Source organism: Athene noctua, chromosome 26 (genome assembly GCF_965140245.1).
Source record: "Athene noctua chromosome 26, bAthNoc1.hap1.1, whole genome shotgun sequence".
Taxonomy (NCBI): Eukaryota; Metazoa; Chordata; class Aves; order Strigiformes; family Strigidae; genus Athene; species Athene noctua.
Window position 1 is genome coordinate 2,543,783 of NC_134062.1, and position 18,499 is coordinate 2,562,281.

The 18,499-nt window shown below is 42.0% G+C and overlaps 1 protein-coding gene across 1 annotated transcript; it reads right to left on the reverse strand.

Annotated features, from left to right (window-relative positions):
* Positions 1-1,418: 1,418 nt before the first annotated feature.
* Positions 1,419-8,936, reverse strand: LOC141970574 (uncharacterized). The gene is made up of 9 exons (XM_074927189.1): positions 8,760-8,936; positions 7,694-7,844; positions 7,336-7,475; positions 6,434-6,571; positions 5,410-5,630; positions 4,732-4,889; positions 3,479-3,706; positions 2,581-2,916; positions 1,419-1,846 (listed from the first exon to the last, which is right to left on the reverse strand). Exons 1-9 carry the CDS (start codon positions 8,934-8,936, stop codon positions 1,419-1,421), a joined length of 1,977 nt encoding a protein of 658 aa, XP_074783290.1.
* Between the last annotated feature and the right edge of the window lie 9,563 nt (positions 8,937-18,499).

The following is an 18,499-nucleotide window of genomic DNA, read 5'->3' on the forward strand; positions in this document are numbered from 1 at the left end:
TATCCAATTTTCCTGCCACAGGTGATGAATGCTTTGAAGTCCTCAGTCTGTGCGTGTTATAATTCATGTCTGAATACAGTGTGTGTTTTGGGGTAGGGGAAGGATATGAAATAGAAGGTACAAAGATCAGCAGAAGATACAGAGAGAAGGAAAAGAAAGAGCAGATAACGAGGAGAGGTAAGTAAAATGACATGCATCTTGCACTGTAAGAAAATTCTACTCATAGGACATAGAAAGAAGTGAAATTTCCCTTCGGTAGTGGAAAAGCACCAGGAAAGAATTTCCCACAGACATCAAACCTGTAAGTAAATATAGTTTGCTGGAGTTGTAATTACCAGATCTGGATCTGTAGCTCTTCTGGGTAAAACTCCAAGAGACTGAACAGTGGGAATGACATTGTGCGTCCAGGGGTTGGTTTGAGCACCTATAACAGGCCCAGTTTCACCTGTAATTGGACTTATGGTTTTGGCACCAATTGTGATGGGGACAAGGCCTGTGGATAAAGAAGAAAATCAGTATAATGCTTAGAGTTTAAATCGTCATTTCCAGCTGCAGCCCTAGTGAGCAGCTTTCACTGACGTTCAAACGGATTTCACATCACCTAATGAAAAACAAACTGAATGTTCCTGAGCTGTAAATGCTGTGTACCGAGTGTTGGACCAAGGCACTGCAGATCTTCACCTTTGGATAACATCTGTTTACAGCTCCCTCACCGGGAACAACATCAGAATAGTTCTCCTAAAGAGTACAGGAGGTTTTCGAAGGGCTGAAAGCCACGGTGTGATCTGCTCTCAGCCCTAGCTCCCCTTCGCTGTTATTCTGGTGTTGCTTGTTTTGAATGTTCACACCATGAATACTGGTACTTTACTGTCAGTGTTGAGGTAGAAACCAACCCGTTTTCGTAGGGTGATTTCCTCACTTTGACAATAACATGTCTGAGTCTCCTTATTGTTTACATCCAATTCAATTTTCTGCTTTACCTTTTCCATGTCTGTCTTCCATGGTTCCTGCGAGAGGGGAAGGCTGCCTAGTATTCCAGTCACAGTCTATTCCCAGAATTGGCACCATCAAAGTGGACCCACCAGGATCTGGGATTTTCATTCCAAACACTGCAGGGATCCACATCTCCGTGCCAGGATATTTGATCATACCTAGTTTGTTCAAAAAATGGAAGAAACACAAACCATTAAATAGTTTTGTCATCAACAGAACTGCTTTCACTTTCAGAGGCTTACAAGGCTCTTCCTTCTGCTACAGCTTCCTAATAATACCTAGATGAGTGCATCATAAGGTTTGCTAGAGTGGCTATTTTGACAGAAAACTTCCGAGCAGTTTGAAGTGCTCATGTCTTGGCCAAATCCTGGGATGGAAGTGGGGACATCGCTGTAGCCTTCAGTGTCATGACACCTTTTTACTCCTTAAAACAGTCGGGTTGTTTTATACCTACCCAGTTTACCACCATTACTCTTGAGACTTGAAGCTATTTGCTGTTTTTTCTCCAGGCTTTGCAAGCAATGTGTTGCATGATAAAGCCTAGTGGTGAAAGACTTCTTCATATCTTCTACTGAAGCCTTTAGTGCTGCTAATCTCTCTGCTACTAGACAGGAATCTTCCGAGATGGATGCCTTGAAGTGCTTCAGAGCATTCACCACATGGGTCTGTGCTACCAGCCAGTCAGCTTCCAACACTGCTTGGTAACCTCCACTGTGGGGCAGCACCTTGTCTTGCCGGAGGTGAGCTCCGTGTACCCGGGCAATTTTCCCACTCAGAGGTTCGGTGAAGGAATCTCCAAGAAGCATTAGATTTCCAGAAGGACCCACCAGCCCACCTAGAGGTATAACTTCTCCTGCAGTCGAGGAAGAGGAAATAAGATTCAGAACATCCCCTGGCAACTCGTCATTATGGTCCCGCCCTTCCCATTCGGAAAAAGTCACGATGATCGTTTACTTCAGTGGAAACAGAAATGGCTCTAATGGGACATGTGGGTGGGCAAGAGTTTAAGGCTGTTTATAAAATAATTTGGCTCACAAAATGTTCTTAAATAAGTCTTGTTGTTTCTACTTTCGAAGAAGATTAAGGTGCCCGCTCCTTTTGAGTCTCTTCTCGAAGAAGATACACTTCTTAGTGTATCTTTTAACATGAGTCATAAAGAATATAAGTATGTGAAAATGCTTTTTTAGAATCTAGACCTTCAACCCCCCAGGCCTCTAAATAACGCATTTCATGCTACTTTTAGTATTTTAATATAGCAATTGGATCATCTTTAACTAAATCAACTTCAGTAGTTTGTGTAGTAGTTAATGAGTGTTGACCTCAGATGTTTCTCACAGTTTCACTGTAGTTTTATTGACCTTTAAAGTGATTAATTGTAAAATAAAGCTATAGAAAAGAGAAGGACTACTGCCTGTAAAAGCTAAGTTACAAAATTGTCCCACAGTTGCCTCGACAAGAGAAGGCAAAGGTGTGAGGAACATAAAGACTTTTTTAGGCTCGTTCTGGTATGTGCCTTGAATCAATCAGGGACAGGTTGAACGAAGAGTGCACACCATACTTAGTGAATCACGACGAGCATTCACCTACCAGTGTTACTATCCAAACCGACTCCGAGTATTGGAACGATCTTGCCTCCCTCTGGATCAGTCATAGGGCCCCCAATCTCCAGAGGTGTCAACATGCCAGTAAGGGGGTTAAGGTACGTCCCACCGACAGTCAGCTTTTGCCCAGTGTGAGGGTGGATCGTAACCCCAAGCACTGGAACTTCTATTTCTGTCACTGGATCGAGCATGAGTCCTCCCATAGCAAACATTTTGTCAGGACACAGGACTGGAAGTTTTGTCTTCACAGGTAGGCCAGTGTTGGGACAAATTGGGTAGGGAATGTAGGGAAATATTGGCACTTCAGGCTTACGACGCTTACCTACATGTAGAACCAGAAGAAATTTAACACAGTTATGTAAACTAATGCTAATGGCAAGGAAGCATTAGAGCTCAGAACGGAGACCGTGGAGCTTTCAGAGGATCCTGCTAATACAGGTTTGTTGTCTTTAGGTTCAGAATTAAACGAATGACTGTAAGCCCTTCCTGACAAGTGTATAGGTTTTTTTTTTTTAAATTTAATTTTTGCTTTGACAATTCCCTTAAAGTTGCAAGTTTCTCAGCATATAATGGTTTTTATAGTTTAATGAGCAGAGGGGCTGAAATCTGTCAGAAACAAGAATACCTCAACGCTTCCTTGATACAAGCCGTGTAACATCTAATACATCTTATCCACACTAAGTCTTATATCTGGCTGAACAGCACTATCTTCCAGTGCCATGCAAGTGAAAAGCTTTCTCAGATTTTCTTTAGGAAAAAGTATGTGTGAGTATGGAAAGTTAGAGTATTTTTGGGTTTTGTTTTGTTTCAACCAGTACCCCCACTATAACTGTACCCCACAAACAGGCAGTTGAAGCAATTGGTTATTGCATTGTGGCACTTACCCGAAGCAGAATCAACAGCACAGACCAGCCTAGATCTGATGGGATCATACCCGATGTTACCAGCTACGTGAAGTACCTTTCCAGTCTCAGGATGCAAAAAATGATTGGGAGGTACCGGCCCAGGGCATTGACTTGCCAGCAGCATGGTGCAGTGTGGGTAGGGAGTTAACAGTCCAGTGACAGGATCCACGCAGACAACGTCAGGTGCTCGGGAAGTGATATTTGAGTCTAAAAGCAGTTTACAACAGACCGGGAGAGGGGAAGAGGAAACAGAATCACAGAATCATCTAGGTTGGAAAGGACCTTGAAGCTCCTCCAGTCCAACCATTAACCCAACATCGACAGTTCCCAACTCCCCTCAGCGCTGGCTCAGCCCGACTCTTCAACCCCTCCAGGGATGGGGACTCCCCCCTGCCCTGGGCAGCCCATTCCAACGCCCAACAGCCCCTTCTGCACAGAAATCCTTCCTAATATCTGGTCTAAACCTTCCCTGGCACAACTTGAGGCCATTCCCTCTTGTCCTATCGCTTATTATAAACTGCCTGTGGACCTTGTGGAAGGAGGGGAGGAGTGTTGGTGGTTTTTCAGAAATCATATGCAGGGGCAGAGATGGGGTTAAAATAAATACACTGATCTTTCTACTGCCTTTTACAGAAGATGTCTGTGGGGAAAAGTCTGTAGCTAATTCGATTATCTACCATTTCCGCGTGAGGAGACTGATGTTTCATGACTGGCCTTTCAGGACTTTAGACTTCATTGCCTCAGTTTGCAAAGTTCATTTCAACATCCAAAGCCGCTTTCATTGTGCTTTTCTTCCTTCTGTTCCTTTCAGAAGGGTGAAAGGAAGAGGTGTCTTGGTGTCAGGGTACCTTTTACATTTTGTCATAGCAAACCAGGTGCAACAATATTAGAAAACACGTGGCGGCAAATCAATTGAACTCATCGAGACTTGCCTACAGAATAGTTCATTTCCCGCTCTGTGGGTAGAGGATAATTAGCAAGTCAGAGATCCTGCGGGATGCAAAGCTGAGAGTCTTCCTAAGGAAAAATGTAGACGAGTTCTACTGGTGACTTTGCTTTTGTAACAACCCCTTAATTCACAAGTTGTTAGAAGGAACTCGGTGAGGACATCTTTCCTACATACAGTCTCATTTGACTTTGCTATTAGTTCTTTTGTGACCTGACTCAGGCCTGCCTGCCCTTCCTTATACACTAATATAATTTTCAAATTAATTTCTAGAGATTGTAGTTACCCGTTAGCTCCTGCTTGGTAATTATCCTGGTTTTATCTTTGTTAAGAAGGTGAGCTCCCATTCCTTCACCCAGCACTCCCCATGCTTTGAGGCGATGACTCTCCTTTGTTATGATACTTGACATCTTGCTGCTTGCAGCATCTATCTGGGCTAACAGGCTGGAATTCAAGAGAGGAAGATGGTTACTTGCCATCTGAAGAGAAAGGGTTGTGATGGACATGCAAATGATATCTGCACTTTGGCAATTAGAGAGCTTGATGTGGGTTTGCTTCGGGTAGTGCGGTAAAAAAGATCAATTCCCTGTTTCTCTGTTTTCTTGTTAATGACACCGTTCTGATTCCGACAGTGGTAAGAGCTGTCAGAGCATGGATGGCACATGGCTGCAACTGGTGGGATAGCCCAGAGCCAAATCGGCTGGGAGCACAAGACCCTCAAAATATTGTTGTCCCCCAAATTACGATGGGAATCTCCACAGGTTATGTCTCTGAGATTTTTCAGGCTTGTTTTACCTAGATGTGGAAACGACAACCTGCATCATCTGATCTTCTGGATCAAGAATCAGTTTTCACCTTCTAGACATCCGTATTGCCAACCACGAGCCAACATAATCACTTGCCACAAGTGCTTTCTAGCTACCAAAAATGAAATCGCAGCAGAGTTTTTCCGTATGTTTATTACCTTGTGTAGTCTGGCCGGGGTTGCGTTGTTTGTTTTCCTTCCCAAACCACTTTATTCGTCAGCATCTCCGCCACTTTCAGCGCCTCTCGCAAGACAGAATTGAAGGTGACACAATGCTCTTCCTGACATTTCAGATCATGCTGTAATAAGTGCATCTGTTTGTTCACACTTTCCTCATACTCAGCAGCCAACTGTTTCCTTTGCTGTATTTCTTCTTCTGCCTAGGTGGAATAAAAGATCCAAACAGCTTTTTTTTTTTTTTTTAATTTAAATCCGAATGTAAACAGAGACTGCAGTTTTTCTGCTTTTTATTCAAATGGCAAAGATTAGAAATTTAAAATTATGTTGATGTGTTCATTTGAATTTGAGCATACATATGCTGACAACTTTAATATGCTGAATTATAATTATCTAGTATGTATCCAGATCTGAGCAAGATAATATCTTAGGGTATCCTTTTAACAAGTGATGTAATTAGTCCTTAAAAAAAAATTAGCTTTTGCAACTCCTTCCTATGTAGCATACACATTTTTCCAAGTGAGACAATGAGAATATTTCTGTTTTCAAGACATGAAATCCTTTCATTCTTAGAACTTTTGTAACAATATAAACAAGTACAGTTCTGATGTGGAAAAACAAGTTGCAACACATGCCGGAGCAGATGAATGTGTGTTGTTTTCAAAGCTGAAACTTCTGCTAGTGGAGCAGAGAGACGAGAGCTCCCAGGAGAAGCTATAGGATGCGTGGATGTATCGGATCAAGAAAAGAAAAAAAAATTAGTGATCTTTCAGAACATTTCTGTGTTAGCACAAAGAAGCAGCAGCTACTTTAACTGCTTTGAAATCCCAGTGTAGCCTGTTGTTCACAGACATTAAAATGTTAATTGTTTTGCAGCCTATGAAATCTGAAATGTCTACAGTTCCAAAAGTGAGGTTTTACATGACCATGCCTAAAATTATGAAAAGAGAGTACTGAGAATTTAACTCGTTATTCCATGTGTAAATGTTGCTGAACTGAGCGTTACCTGCTGTTTTGCTTTTAAGTAAGCCTCTGCTAGTGTGCTCTCATAAGCCTCCATCTCTTCTGGCACGCTCAGTGTCTTTATCCAGAGGTTTTTCAACGAAGATATTTCACTCGTAAGCTTGCGATATATAGTTTTTACCTAAAAAAAAAAGAAAAAAAGAAAAAAAAAAGGGTTTATATAGATTATATTAGGACTCTAAGAGAAGATTTGGAAGTGGCGAAGTCTCTCTTCAGAATAGCTCTCTCTCTGTGTAATTAAAACACAGGCTGGTGTCTGAGTTTTCAGTGCAGAACACTTGAATGCTACCTTGTCCCAGCGGAGGGTGCGAGGATTTCCCCACACTCCTCACCTGTTCACGGCGTGCTGCAGTGCCAGCTCCCTCTGCTGTCCTCCCACAAATGAAGTGAGAGGAGTATCACAGGTAGATTCATCATTAGGGCTGTGAAATGCTATCCCACTGATTTCAGTGGAGAGAATATCATAAAATTCAAATTACAGAATGAGGCTCTGTATCTGTGTTACTGTGTGTTCATTTATTCATTTATATTTGTCCTCAAGTTAATCTGCAGCTCCCAAGTATTTGCCTAGGAAATCCATATTATTTTCATTTTACAGATGAAAAACTGTGGCTGAAAGATGAAGTCGCTGTCCCAAAATGGTATCAGTTCAGTGTAGAACCATCAGAAAACCAAAATATTCTGCCTCTTTCCACTGCGTGACATGGTATAAACAACACGCTTAAGAATATGGGTACAAATTTGTGTTTCACATTCTAAAAAGATGAAAGTTGAAATAAAGGATGTGCCTAATAGCCAAAGGCTGATGAAACGGTGGTAACAGGCAAAATGACAGGTTTTAGGCTCTTTCTACATAAATATGGTTAGCCCCAGCACACAATTTACCTCTTCTTTGAAATGACCCAGTTTGGTTGTGACGGCCAGCGACTGTCTCAGCAAAACTTCAAAGAAAACGTTGGTATTGAATGACTCAAGGTCTATCTGTTCTTCAGGCTCCCAAACGTCACCCTTTTTCAGGACGCAGTCTGAAACATGAATATTCATTTATTAGCATTTTTTTCATTTAAGGCTTATTTCGAACAAAGAATGCTTGCGTATCACTGAATTTCGTGGCCATTGCGTGTTGCTACACGTGGGGTTCTGCCTCCATTATAGGCAAGTAACCAGGTAGACTCACTGTTGTTGGACCTTTTTGTTATCTGACCCGTTCCAGCAGTGCTGCAAGAGTCATCGTCCATCCTACCTTTGTTCTGCAGCGAGGGGTGGCATTTTTTAATGGAAAAGAGTCTTGCTATGTTGGAGGAGTAGCTGTCCAGATTATACTTGATCTGCTGCCGTCGAAATGGAGGGCAGGTGGTGCCTTTCTGGTACCAGCTAAATCCCTGGCAAAGAAGCTGTAAACCACAACAAAATTAAACAAGTTCCTTTTCTTATTTTGACATGTTCTATTAAAGTGATTCACACTTTATTCCCTCAACAAGCAGGATGCATCATCACCTGTTAGGCAAAGACCCTGAAAGTCTGTGTTCTAAGAACATCATTAATCTGTTCTAAACCATTAGAATTAGCAATCCCAGCAGATAAGGCTGGAACCAAGGGAAAGGAAGGATAGTTATCTGTTGTGTGGATCTGCTGGATGAATTAATCACATTTTCTATCATTACCTCAGTAGTCTGGTTGCAGAAGCAGCCTGTTGTTTTCGTAACACACTAGAAACATAAAGGAATGGCTGTTTGGGTGATTAACAGGCTGAAGGACCGTTGTGGTTTTTAATTGTGAGACAGCACGTCTGATCTCAGGTGTGTTGTGGTCACTGGGACTTTTCTCTGAATCAGGAGTACAAAACTGAATGTCACATGAATGACCACTGGAGAAACATATTCACGACTGATGTTCTTTATAATACCTTTCTAGGACATAGCTACATCTTTATTTTGAGGCAGGCTCGGTCAGGCGTTAAAGAAAAAATAATCTCATTGATGCTTTCATTCCTTCCTGGAGAGCTGCGAGTTGTGAAGGATTTTGTTATGGTTTGATCTAATAAATCAGAAAATAGGAATGAAATTCACCTACACCTTGAGTGTCTCTGGGTGGCCGGTGTAACAGGTAAATATAACAGGGCTTTGGGGGCGCTGGATCAATTCATAAGGATGAATTTTTACCCCATATACAAACCAGAGTTTGAGTCACAATTTATTCTGATTTTCAACTTTATAGGTGATGCTTAAGGGAACAGATAGCTTGTGGGTTCATTGCACAAAATCTTATAATATCCTCTAAAAACCAAAATTTGTGTAACTATTACTTACTGTCAATACCACAGAGGCAATAAGCAACATGAGAAGTCCTGTGATTACTCCGATAATTGCTGCCCAGTCGGGTTTCAGTAGGAGGTCTCGTTGTTTTGCAATGCCCACCTGGACAACATATCTGGGTGTTGTGGGGAAGAACGGCCCCTCTTCATAACACTGTCCTCCGAGTGGCATCACCCTAATGTACTTCATAAAATGAGCATAAATAGAAAGGCCAGTCAAATTTCATTGCATCTGATTTAAATATACGTGCTGATTTAAATATGAGTCAAAACTTTGCAGCAGCTGCAGCATTTTGCACTCAGGGGGGTAGCACACGTGCATGCACACTCACATTTATTGCTGTGCTCACCTGTACAGTACGATGTACAAAAATGGAAAAAAAAAAAAAAAAGCTAATTTTCAAAAGTTCCTGTGTTTCCAAACATTCACTTGGAACAGGAAATGCTTTGCTAAGAGGGAGATTGTAAATGTAAATACAGGGTTCCTTGGTACAAACCATTTTTTTGTGTTGATTGCTACTTAGCCGTAGCACGTAGGTACCAGCGTACTGAAACTGGAAAAGGAAGATGAGGAATTCTTGGGAGGCCTCTTTTACTTCCTCTCTGAGGTTTCGAAGGTCTCCCCAGTCAAATTCAGCATTTGTATTGTACAGGTTGTTTCTAGGAGCAAAAGTACAAAAGTCAGTTCTTGTCACTACCTGGTTTTTGGGTGCAGGCTCATAATTCCAGCAGACATTTACCAAGGCCAAGCCATCACTCGGGGTTCATCCATATCACTAAATAACCGAGGATCCGTGTGAGTTTGGGCACTGAACCTCTGACTGTCCACACAGCTCTACTGTTTATTCACCCCAGTCACCCCTGGCTTTGTTTTGGGCTCCTCCTCCAACTAGTTGTCCCCAAACCAAATGTGAAGTAGCAGCAGTTAACCCTAAGCAGTGTGGATATTTATTTAGCAGTGAAGAAATAGCCACGGGGACCCCTTATAGGTGTTGAATCACCACAGATGTCAGCGTGGAGAACCTGGAAACCACATGTGGGGGTTTGTTATTGATTACGTGTCCCCGGTGTCCTTTGTATCTTTGAAACTCTATGAATGGCAGAAATGAAATAAAAAATAGACCTAGGAGAAGAAACCCATGAAACCACCCAAACAAAGAAAAGCCGCAAAGTCAGAGCTCCTGAGATTTTCAGTGAAGTAGGAAATACTTGTTTCCATTTGGGTTAGTTTACCAAAACCCAAACCTTAGCTCCAGTAAGATTCTAAAAATAAATACAAAAAAGGGGCGAGAACTTCAGGTCAACTAGAGGGACTGTAGAGCGTAAATCAGTGAGAAGTGAAGTTGCAAAGTGTGTGAACACAGGTCAGAAACAGCATCAGCGAGACATCAGAAACACCATGTATATATTTAATTGTGCTTATTTTATTAAGTGAATGTTATTAATGACTTACATGCTGTTTTGTACTGGGCCACAATGTCTCCTCTGTTAAAAAGACATTGAAGTATGTTTAATAATGAGATTTCTACTCCTCCTAGTTACGTTTTCCCTTAATTCTGTGTTGAAAAAAAGTGAACACTTCAGCCTTGTTCTTCACAGCTTAAAGGAAAAATGCATTAGCAAAGATCTTCCCTGTTCAGCATTTGTACTTACACATCATAGACGGGGTAGTGCTCCTTGGAGACAACGAACATGATACTAACATTAACATTAATGCACGTGGTAGGATTTAAGATGCCAGTAAATAGGATTTTTGAGGTGGAGTTTGAAGGTCTCAGGCTCTGGACCCGGGAGCAGCTGTGTTCTTCATGGCCAGACTTAACTGTAAAAGCACAGAACTTGTTAGGTTTGGATCATTACTGATTATTTTCTGTCCACGGAACAACCTCAGGATATAGCGTTTCCTTTTCATTTTTATGACTAAGCTTTATACATGCAAATTTGATTTCCAGAATAAGGTTTACTCTCATGACAGGCTGCAAACACGCCACGGACATTTTCCTGACATTGGATGATTGTGCACCACGTTTTCTTGTCTTTTTTTTGCGACGCTTCTGCTGAGGTGCGTCTGGGAGAGAAGCAGCACTTCTTGCAAAGTCAAGCAACCGTCTTAAGGGATCCGTCCCTTTATGTTTACTCGGTTTTGGCTTGCCTCAACATTTGAGGATATCTCTGCAGACACTAAAGAGGGACTCAAGTCCTGCTCTCCAAGAAAAATGCAAGTGGAAGGAGTAATAAGGAAGCGATCTGACATGCCCAAAGCGGAGGGGAGGGTGGTGGAGATTAGACCTGAAGAACAGAACTGAAGTGTGGATCAGGACTAACACACCGACAGGAGACGTGGGAGGAAGTGAGAGAAGCTCAGGTGGTTGCTCCCAGGCTCTGTCCTCCCTGCAGAGCCGTGGATGGATGTGGCGGCGGTAGCAGCGTTAGGGGGGCTGTGTGCCAGGGTGTGCACACACACAGGTCAAGGGGTTCAACAATGACCCCAGTTGTTCCTCATCACCCCCAGGGTACAGGCAGGGAGGGGGGCAGAGGGAAGCTGTCTGCTGAGCAGCGTGCTTGGACTGTGGCTGTCGGGGCTCTGGCTTGTGGTGTGGAGAAGGTAAGGGGCTTTTGTTTGACTTTTTCATGCTTACTGTGAGCTGCTTTTCCAGGCATTTGAAGAAGGTGAAGTCTGTTTGATTTATCTGTTGTTATTTCCTATTTGCACAGGGGATGGTTGCTATGACAAAGCACAGTTAAACCTTAGAGGAGCTGCATTAAGTGCATCCTTTGGCTTTGCAGCGGAACTTACCTGGGGTTGTTGCTGAAGAAGTGGTTTTGTGATGTGATGAAGCCTCGTTTAGCATGATGAAGTTGTGGAATAGTTGTGGGTCAGGATTGTACACCCCTAAAAATCCTTTCCCTGAAGGGGTATAAAAAGTTTTGGTCACTTCTGGTTTTCCATGTATTCGACTTCGCTCTTCCTTCTAGTTTATAGTTTAGCTGCTCACCAAAGACCCCAAGTAAGACTTAAAAAATGTAAAATGAAATGGTATATACTTCTTAGTACATTCCTCTTGTTCTAGGGCAGTGCTTTAAAACAATGCTCAGGCCTTATTCAAAGCCTTTAGAGTTTGTTTAGTGTTGCAAGACCCGTTCTTTAAGTAGAAACTGGTTTAATTTGGCTGAAGTAAACGAAACTGTGCAAAGGTACCATGGGCAAATGATTCTATCCTACTGTTATTGCTAAATTTTCACATGGTTGTGCAAATAGTGCTTTTGTCCTAGTGAAGAGAAGCCTTTGACAGGCAAAGATATTCTTTATCTCCGTTTATTATAATTTAGGGAATGGGAGAAAATCTCTGAATATCTGTCCTTTCCTCTAATATTGGAAATATAAAGATTTCAGATGTTCTGGGACTGAGTGGGATGAATTCTGCTTGGAGTGAGAGCATGCAACAATACGAATTCATCAAGATATAAGCCTCAAGTTTTCTTATTTTGTGTGTTTATAAATATCACGGAAAGGCTTGTTGTGTATAAAAGGCATTTAACACCGAGAGAATAATAAAGCTCTTGTTACTCTTTCCCTTACCACTCATTTTCACGATGTATGTTGGATGGGTGTATTTGCTTTGTTCTGAGGTGCAGACGTCTTTAAAAGAGAAATACGGTCTTAGTAGAACTGTTCTTAATTCTTCTAGGAAAACAGCAGTCTAAGAGAAAAAGAGTTCAGACATTTTTTTTTTTTTTTTACATGAATTTTTCACACAGTTGCAATGTAAGACCAAGTACAAAAATGTGCTGTGCATATAACAGTGTCTGGGGATTTTGTTGGTTGTTTTCTATAATTTTCTAAGAAAAAGGGAAAAAGGTTGTACTTTAGTAAATCATGAAAACAACCATAGCTTTTACCTTGCTCCCGTTTCTGTAATTGATAAAAAGCTGAGTGTTTTTCTCGGTACAGGTGACCTGCAGAGTGTCTCTTTGTTGCCTTCTACATTGAGAATTACACACACTCTCCAGACTGTCAGGCTGACAAATGCAGAGGCCAAGAACCTTGTCGTAGCCTTGATAATCTGTGGGGACTGTACAAACCTGCAGGAGGGGGAAAAAAGGAGTAAAACAGCAGTACAAGTAATGTCCAGGTGTTGCTTAAGTAAGGAGGGAAATCTGGACTTTGCATTTCAGGTTGTAGAAGAGGCGAGACCCCCTCTGAAAATGTTGATAACACTTGGTTGCTGTGCTGGCTGTGTTTTCTGAAGGAAGAGTTTGGGAGTTTGCTGTTAGGGTAGTTTCTGCATGGTCTTTGCGTTTAATTAATGCAAAAATTGAAATACCTTCTCAGAGCAATAATGACCCCATCCTTTCTTGGTTAAACACTGTCCTTCCTGATTTCGGGAGGCTGAATCTCGACAGGTATCGTATGCTTGTCTGACACAGCCTCTTCCGTCACCGAAGGACCTCCAGTAACCTGCAGGGCATGTGCAGTGAGCGTCACGGGGCTGGAATAAAAATAGAGGTGTTTGTTTAGGAAGCTGCAGTCTGATGCATATACTGTCGTGTACCTTGCTTCACGGAGCATTGCACCTTATCTGACCAAGGGCAGGTGGGACTCTGATGTCCGCACACATACCCTTTGCCTTCCAGTGAAGGGGGAGGATTGATGTAGCCCTGAAGAAACCTGGACCACATGTAGATCTGGTGTCCCTGTCCCCCTCCCTGGGGGTCTGTGTAATTGGAAATGAGGTGTAGGGCTGAAGGCTGTCAATGCTAAAGAGAAAGAGGCTGCACGGGGCAGAGCAAGCGAGGCAGAGAGGGTGCAGAACAAAATGTGAAGTGATACTGATGCGTGTTAAGGCTGAGCAGCTTTCGCGGGACTGCTCCCGTACCTGAAACACTTGACCTTTCCCAAGACAGACGCAGGTCTCTTGCCCTTCTGCAGGCTGCACTGCCTCTGAGCCGCATGGCAGACAGGCTTTTTGGCCCGAAATGGGATTAAAAAAATCCACCGGGCATGTCAAGCAGCTGCGCGATGTCAGCGGGGCTCCTTCGGAACGAAAAGTTCCTGGGGGACATGGAACTGGTGTGCTGCTTCCTTCGGGGCAAAAAAACCCTTTGAACAGCAAAGAAAATCCGTGTCAGTTTTTCTTATATAATGCAGCTGTATTATGTAGACGAATGAGTTAGTGTCTTTCCAGCTTAAATACCGTAGTTTATGTCATAACATTTCAGTTAAATGAATCCCATTTCATCAAAAATGTTCCCCCACTTCAAGATTGTTTTTACTCTGCAGTACAGCAAGGAAGTTTTCTGATAGGCAAATCTTATTACAGTAAAATTTACTGCTCTATCCTTGTTGAAGCTTACTTACCTTTTACAACATGAATTTCAGCAAGCCCAATTGATAATCTAAGAGCTCCTGTAGCATTCAGCAAAATTAAAGTCTGACTGATTTTTTTATTGAGCAGTAAGTGACTGAGAAGCATTCTAAAGTGCTTAATAATCTGTAAATTATCTGCAAATACCTGCTGGACAAATTGGCAGATTCTGTTCTCTTCTTTTGCAGTAAATTCCATTTTGACAGTCCTCATAGTTTTGAAGCTGTAGCTCTCCGTTGTCAGAAGGCAAGCTTGAAAAAATACAGAAAATAAATAGAAAAAGGGCCATTTATCTATCACATTGAGTAGCTTGAGTTGCCAGATGTGGGTGACGGACGCACATAAGCAGAGCTTTCCTTTCAGCCACTGAATATTGAATGGTCACTGAAACTTAAAACATACGTTGGTGTAAAATATTCATGGCAGTTACCTGAGCTTATTCTAGTCCCCTGCAGGTCACATAACACAAGCTCTACTCTGTCCAATATAAAGAATTTACATATTAAATGTGACTTGCAGCACAGGTAAGTGCTTGCTTATAACTCCAGGCAAGGTGCTACTAGGGTTTGTAATCTGCAGTTATCAGGGTCCCTACAGTAGCTGTGATTTTTTTTTTCTTCAAAGTCTATGAATCCTCATTTACCATAAGGGATCATAGTCTGGGATATCCTGGGTTTTTATTTCTAGGAGAGGCTGCATAGTTTAGGATGAGCATAAACCAAAAAGCTGCTGGGCAATTAGTGCTTCTCGGTGTTTACTATCGAAAATATAATTATTCGTGGCTGCTTTGTCCCCTCTTGTGCTCAAGGGATGGAGCCGTTGTGGTTCCTTCTCCTTTAGGTGGAAAAGGCCTTGTGGTCTGCTTGGTGTGGGCAAGAAAAAACAGATTATTTTTTTTTTAAGTGTAATGAGCTGTAGGTAGAGAGTTAATGTCACATCTGGCATTGATGGGCATTTGAGGTGTGTCTGAAATCTTTGCCCTTGTAATAAAAGGCAGCTATGCCAGCCCCCTACCTGCTTGTGTCACGAAGGAGGTGTCTGATATGTAGCAGAGACTTCTGTTTTCTTGTCAAATATATAATCAAATATTCAAGAGCGTTTCTGGATGGCCTCTCCCATTGCCACAGGCGGTACAGACAGGGGACAGCAATGGGAAAGGCACGTGCATTTCTTTAAGATTTTTTTTCACGCAACTACTAGTACGAAGAGCTGTAGTTGGACGGACTTTCTAGGGACATAAAAAAATGGGTGGTTTCTGGGTATGTTTTGAATGGCAGTCATTGTTCCACTGGCTAGTCAGCCTGGAAAAAAATGGGAAGCGAGAGGGACGTTCAGAGAAGGGACATGTCTATCTTTTTATAAAAGGACTGCATCTTAATTGGCACTATGCAGGTCACCAAAAATTGTCGGTGCCCCTTTGGCAAATCTCTGGTTTTACAGTGAAGTGTTAGTTTGTATACATATTTTTTTTTTTTTATATGCAGTAATGTCTGGAGTCCTCAGCCAAAGGCTGTGATTTATAGGGGTATGTGCAATACAGTATCCACTAAAGGAGTTTGATTCTTAAAGCAGGGTTTACTTAGATCTGAATTGCCTGCGCTCTAAATCACAATCCAAACCGTTCCCGCTCTGTGGCTGCCTAATGCTGGAAGTACCTAAACTCACCTCCTTGTTTGAGTTTGCATTCCCCAAGCATAGAAATCTCTGTCTCTTGAGCATGCCTGGAATTGCCCCCATTGGAGAAATCCTGTGCATAGGTCCTGCCTAAAACAGATTGGAATGCAGGAACTAGCTGGGATTTTTTGCCTATTCTCCTGTCCCCTGCAGGGCTTTGCTTTGGAGCCTAGTCTAAGAGCACACCTAGTAAATTCTGGTAATTGCCAAATTGAGGGTAGCCATTTCTTCTTTGTAGTCTCTTTTTTTTTTAAAAAAAAAAATCATAGATAAAGCCCAAGCCATCTGCCAGCCAACATCCATGGAGCCGGAATGCTTGCACAGAGATATATTTTCAATCCCTTTCTTTCCCAGAAAGGTTTCAATCCACATCTCTTGCCTCATAAACTAGTGCCTTGCTGCCAGGCGCTGTCTGTGAGCAGAGGGAGGAGAACAAAAGGGAGCTCACAGATGGTGACAGCCTGGTCTAGTTGCTCTGTTGAGCTGGAGCTGTGCAGCTCCTCATGTCCCAGTCTAGAGAGAGCAGTGAGTAGTTCAGTGATTGTGTTCAGCTCCTTCCCTCCAGCAATGTATTTCAATCAGCTGCCACAAGGCTCTGGATTCCACTGTAAATCTAGAAGATTTGATGCTGGAATTTTTTTATTTATTTATATTTTTTTTTTTTTCCCCCAGGGCAGATTAGGTTAGGCAAGCCTCCCAGTCCTGGATCTGACAGAGTTCAGTCTTTGGGAATGCAACATGTACAGCATTGTGGAAATGACCCCAAAGATTCCCCGAGGCATTGGGTTTCACAGGCAGAGAATACGAGAGGGAGTTACTTGTTTTCCTTCATATAGGAAGTATTTTATAGTCCTATATCCAACTGCTATTTGCTACGCAAACCACTGTCCGGTGGCGATGGGTCTAGAATGAGGAAATAGCTTGTGAAAACATTTTTCCCTGCTGAGTCTTAGGTTAGGGATTGCTCGCTGTTACGGGCAGATACACAATTTCCTTTTTCTAGAGAACTGATAGGTGAGGTTGCTGTGTGTATCAAGCTGTCATTTTCCTGGCAGGGATTGGAGTTTAATATCCCCCATAAAATGTTTCGTGATTGTAATCAAGACCAAGAATTGGTGCCTGAGTCATTCTCAAAGGCCTGGCTGACATGGTCGCCCTTTAGTCATTGACTATCTTAACTTTTCAATCCAGCAAAAGGACAGAAAAAGAGAGGGGGAGGCCAATAACAATGAACTACAGGTTTTTTTTCTATTTTTTTTCTATTTAATTTTTAAAGAAGCTGGAAAAGAGCAAGGCTATTAGCCTCTAAAAGCACCATATTATTGAACAAAAATGGGACTTTTCACATTTTCTCAAATAGCTGCTGAAGAGAGCAAAGCAGTCGCTTGCTGTTCTCTGGTGTGGAACTTGTAGAAGCATCCCTGATGCACATACAAGCTTTTAACTCATAATTATTTTGGTTAGCAGTGCTATTCTTTTTTTTTTTTTTTTTTTTTTCCCCTCACTGACCTTAATCACTGGTGTTTTCAGTCTACAAACTCCATGGTTTTGTGGGCTATTTTTCTTCCTGGGCGTTGGGGTTTGAGAATTATTTATTTAATTACATGGGATCTGAAAAAGCAGGTACCAATGTTTGTAAGACCCATAGTAAGGCAGTCAAACAAAATATTGGTCTTAATTCTCTGTAAAATTGAATAAAGCTTTCTAAACAAAGGGAAGGCTGTCTTGACACAGCCACAGGTGGTGTACCTTCTCCTGCAAATATTTGACCAACCTACTCCTTAGTTATACCGTGTTGTTATTTTTTCCACATAAACTTTATTCTCCAGATAATGTTTACAGTAGCCTTTGACTCCGCTGAAGGAGGCCAGTTACTTTTAGATAATGCTAGATTTACAATTATATGGGTTTTCTGAAGAGAAGCTTATGCAAATGCTGAAATGGTTTTAAAGACTTCCAGTGAAAGGCTGGGCTGTGGCAGTTGGCACAAAGCCAAGGTAATTTTGGATGTTTTTTTGGTTGACAATATCCACAGGGGACTCTCGGAGGACTTTTTACTCAAAAAACCCGAGGTTTACCTTGAACCCTTCCGCCTCGCTCCAGGGTAGGGACGTTGGGACAAATTTGGAGTGTTCGTTGTGCTCCCTTTCAGTTCCACACTTGGTTGAACTGGGAGGTAAGGGTGAAGTTCACTTCATGTCCCCAGTCTGAGGGGGAGGGAAAAAAAAAAAAAAAATCAGATTTACAACTAGTTCCTGCAGACCTACTTCCTGTTCGAAGAACTAAGAGTTGCAAAATACAACATGTATTTATTTTCCTGTGCTTTGGGTTTTCCTTGTTTTGTGTGTTGTTGTTGGGTGTGTTTTGGTTTTTTTGTTTGGTGGTTGTGTTTTGTTGGGTTTTTTTTGTTTTATTTTTTTTTTGTCTGCAATGTGCTTAATCCCTGCAAAAGAGAAAGGAATCTTTCTCCACGTAAAATACAAGCGTGTGACAGCACAACCTGGAACTTTGTAGGGTTATTTGTCATCTTCGGAAGAACAAAATGCCACTTATTAAATTGGACTGGTGAAAGTGATCCAACACGTGGCAGGTTCTCACTTTATTTTCCTTCCTTTTTTCATGCCTTCTCAGATTTCTCTTTATTCTTCAGTGTTTACAGCTCTTCTAGTTTGTTCTTTTTGGGGAATCAAATGAC